This window comes from Gekko japonicus, unplaced genomic scaffold (assembly GCF_001447785.1).
Source record: "Gekko japonicus isolate JY-2015 unplaced genomic scaffold, Gekko_japonicus_V1.1 scaffold336, whole genome shotgun sequence".
NCBI lineage: Eukaryota > Metazoa > Chordata > Lepidosauria > Squamata > Gekkonidae > Gekko > Gekko japonicus.
In genome coordinates this window covers 343,173-344,874 of record NW_015172014.1, presented here as the reverse complement: position 1 = coordinate 344,874, position 1,702 = coordinate 343,173, and the positions used below count along the sequence as shown (strand labels likewise).

Here is a 1,702-nt window from a genome sequence, read left to right as displayed (position 1 = left end):
CTGTGGTCATGTGGCTGGCATGACTAGATGCTGAGGCGCACGGAACGCTGTTCCCACTGAAGCGGTACCTATTTATCTACTTGCAATTTCTCGCTTTTGAACTGCTAGGTTGGCAGGAGCTGGGGCCAGAGACGGGAGCTCACTCCGTCACGTGGCACTCAGGTCTCGAACTGCCGAACTACCGACCTTCCAGCCTGCAGCTCAGCATCTTAATCACCTGAGCCACCACGGGCCCGAAATTCTAGCAGACACCAAATTCCATTCCCAAGAGTCCCGACTGTACCTAAACCACATCAATTGCCTCAAGTCGTTGGTCAGAGCTGGTGATGCTGGAACTTGGCCCCGAGTTACCTTGGTCCCCAAAAAAGAACAGCGGAGTAAGCAGCCCGTGGCGCCAGAGAAGAAGAAGGAGGGGACACATGTAGGGGGGGGGGGGTGTCGAGTGGGTGACTCTGGAGTCAGCCTTTTCAAGTGAGACTTTGGTTCTGGACCCTTCAAAGGCAAAGAGGCAGACTACAGTTGGCAGGGGGGTGGGGTGGGGAGGGAATGTAGTGTTAAAAAAGGGAGCTATTGGGGGAAAGGCTTTTATACAAAAGGAAGTTTAAAAAAAAATGCGAACCAACTTAACCTTGAAAACATCATGTTTTTTTTTAAAAAAGGTGTTCTTAAAAAAAAAAAACTTGTTCAAAAACCCAAACAGAATTCCTACCTTCATTGATACCGGTTTTGTGACCATCGAGAGGAGGAAAAGGGAGGGGGTATCCGAAGTACCAAAGATCAACTTCTCACCCCCCTCCCCCCCCCAGCTTCTTGAGACGGGAGGAGGAGGAGACAGTTAAAGCGGAAGTCCTGCGACGGATAACTAAGTAAGGCAAAGGGGGCCCTCCCTGATCACAACAACCCTACAGAGGCCCGGCCGTGTGACAGAAGAAGGAAGAGACAGGCAGCTGTGGTGTGTGTCCAACATCCGAAGGCCGGAGGGATCTGGTACCGGAAGGGTGGGCGCGGGGCCCCGGCAGCCCAGGAGGCCAGAATCCAGAATCCACTGAGGTCATTCGAAGTCAAGGCAGACAGGAAATGGGAAGGCAGAGGTCACGTGATTCCAGAGACCTGAGTCACACGATTAAAGAGCGGCCAAGCGGGCCTTTGGGATATTAAAAAAAAGAGCAGAGAGGCTCAAGATACAGAGGCTGAGCCAGTCGAAGGCGATTAACTGAGGACCATCGGCCAAGCGGTCTGAGAGGGCAGTGGAAGCCACGCGTGGCACGCCACTGCATGGAGGCAGGCGCCTCTGCTGGCCAAGGACGGAGCTCGCCAGGCTACTTGGGGTGGCCGGAGCTCTAAGGCAAAACCGGAGGCCGGGGTGAGGCACAGGACAGGGGTACTGGAAGAGTGGGTGTGGGTGTGGGTCAGGTAACCTCAGGGCCGTGTCCCTGGACACGAGCGAGCGAGTTTTTGGTCAGCCTGGGAGATGCAAAACCTCCATGGCTGGAGCCCACAAAGTGCAGGCAGGAGACTTCGGGTGGGGAGCAGGGGGCGGGGAGCAGGGGGCGACCCCCGCGTCACATCACGTCAACGAAAAACTCGCTGGGGTTGCCCATGGCCATGTGGAACGACTGGCGGCTGGCCGTCAGCTCGGGGGGCACGGAGCCCAGGTCACGCACCGGGGGAGCCCCGGGAGGCTGCACGGCCGCCGCAGCAG

At 56.6% G+C, this 1,702-nt stretch overlaps 1 protein-coding gene across 1 annotated transcript in view; it reads right to left on the bottom strand.

The window, feature by feature from the left end:
* Positions 1 to 215: 215 nt before the first annotated feature.
* DVL2 (dishevelled segment polarity protein 2) overlaps positions 216 to 1,702 on the bottom strand; it is a 15,459-nt gene continuing 13,972 nt past the window's right edge. The window contains exon 15 of the mRNA XM_015420308.1: positions 216 to 1,682. Coding sequence (XP_015275794.1) covers positions 1,563 to 1,682 — 120 coding nt within the window. The 3' untranslated portion in view covers positions 216 to 1,562. The remainder of the gene's footprint in view (positions 1,683 to 1,702) is intronic.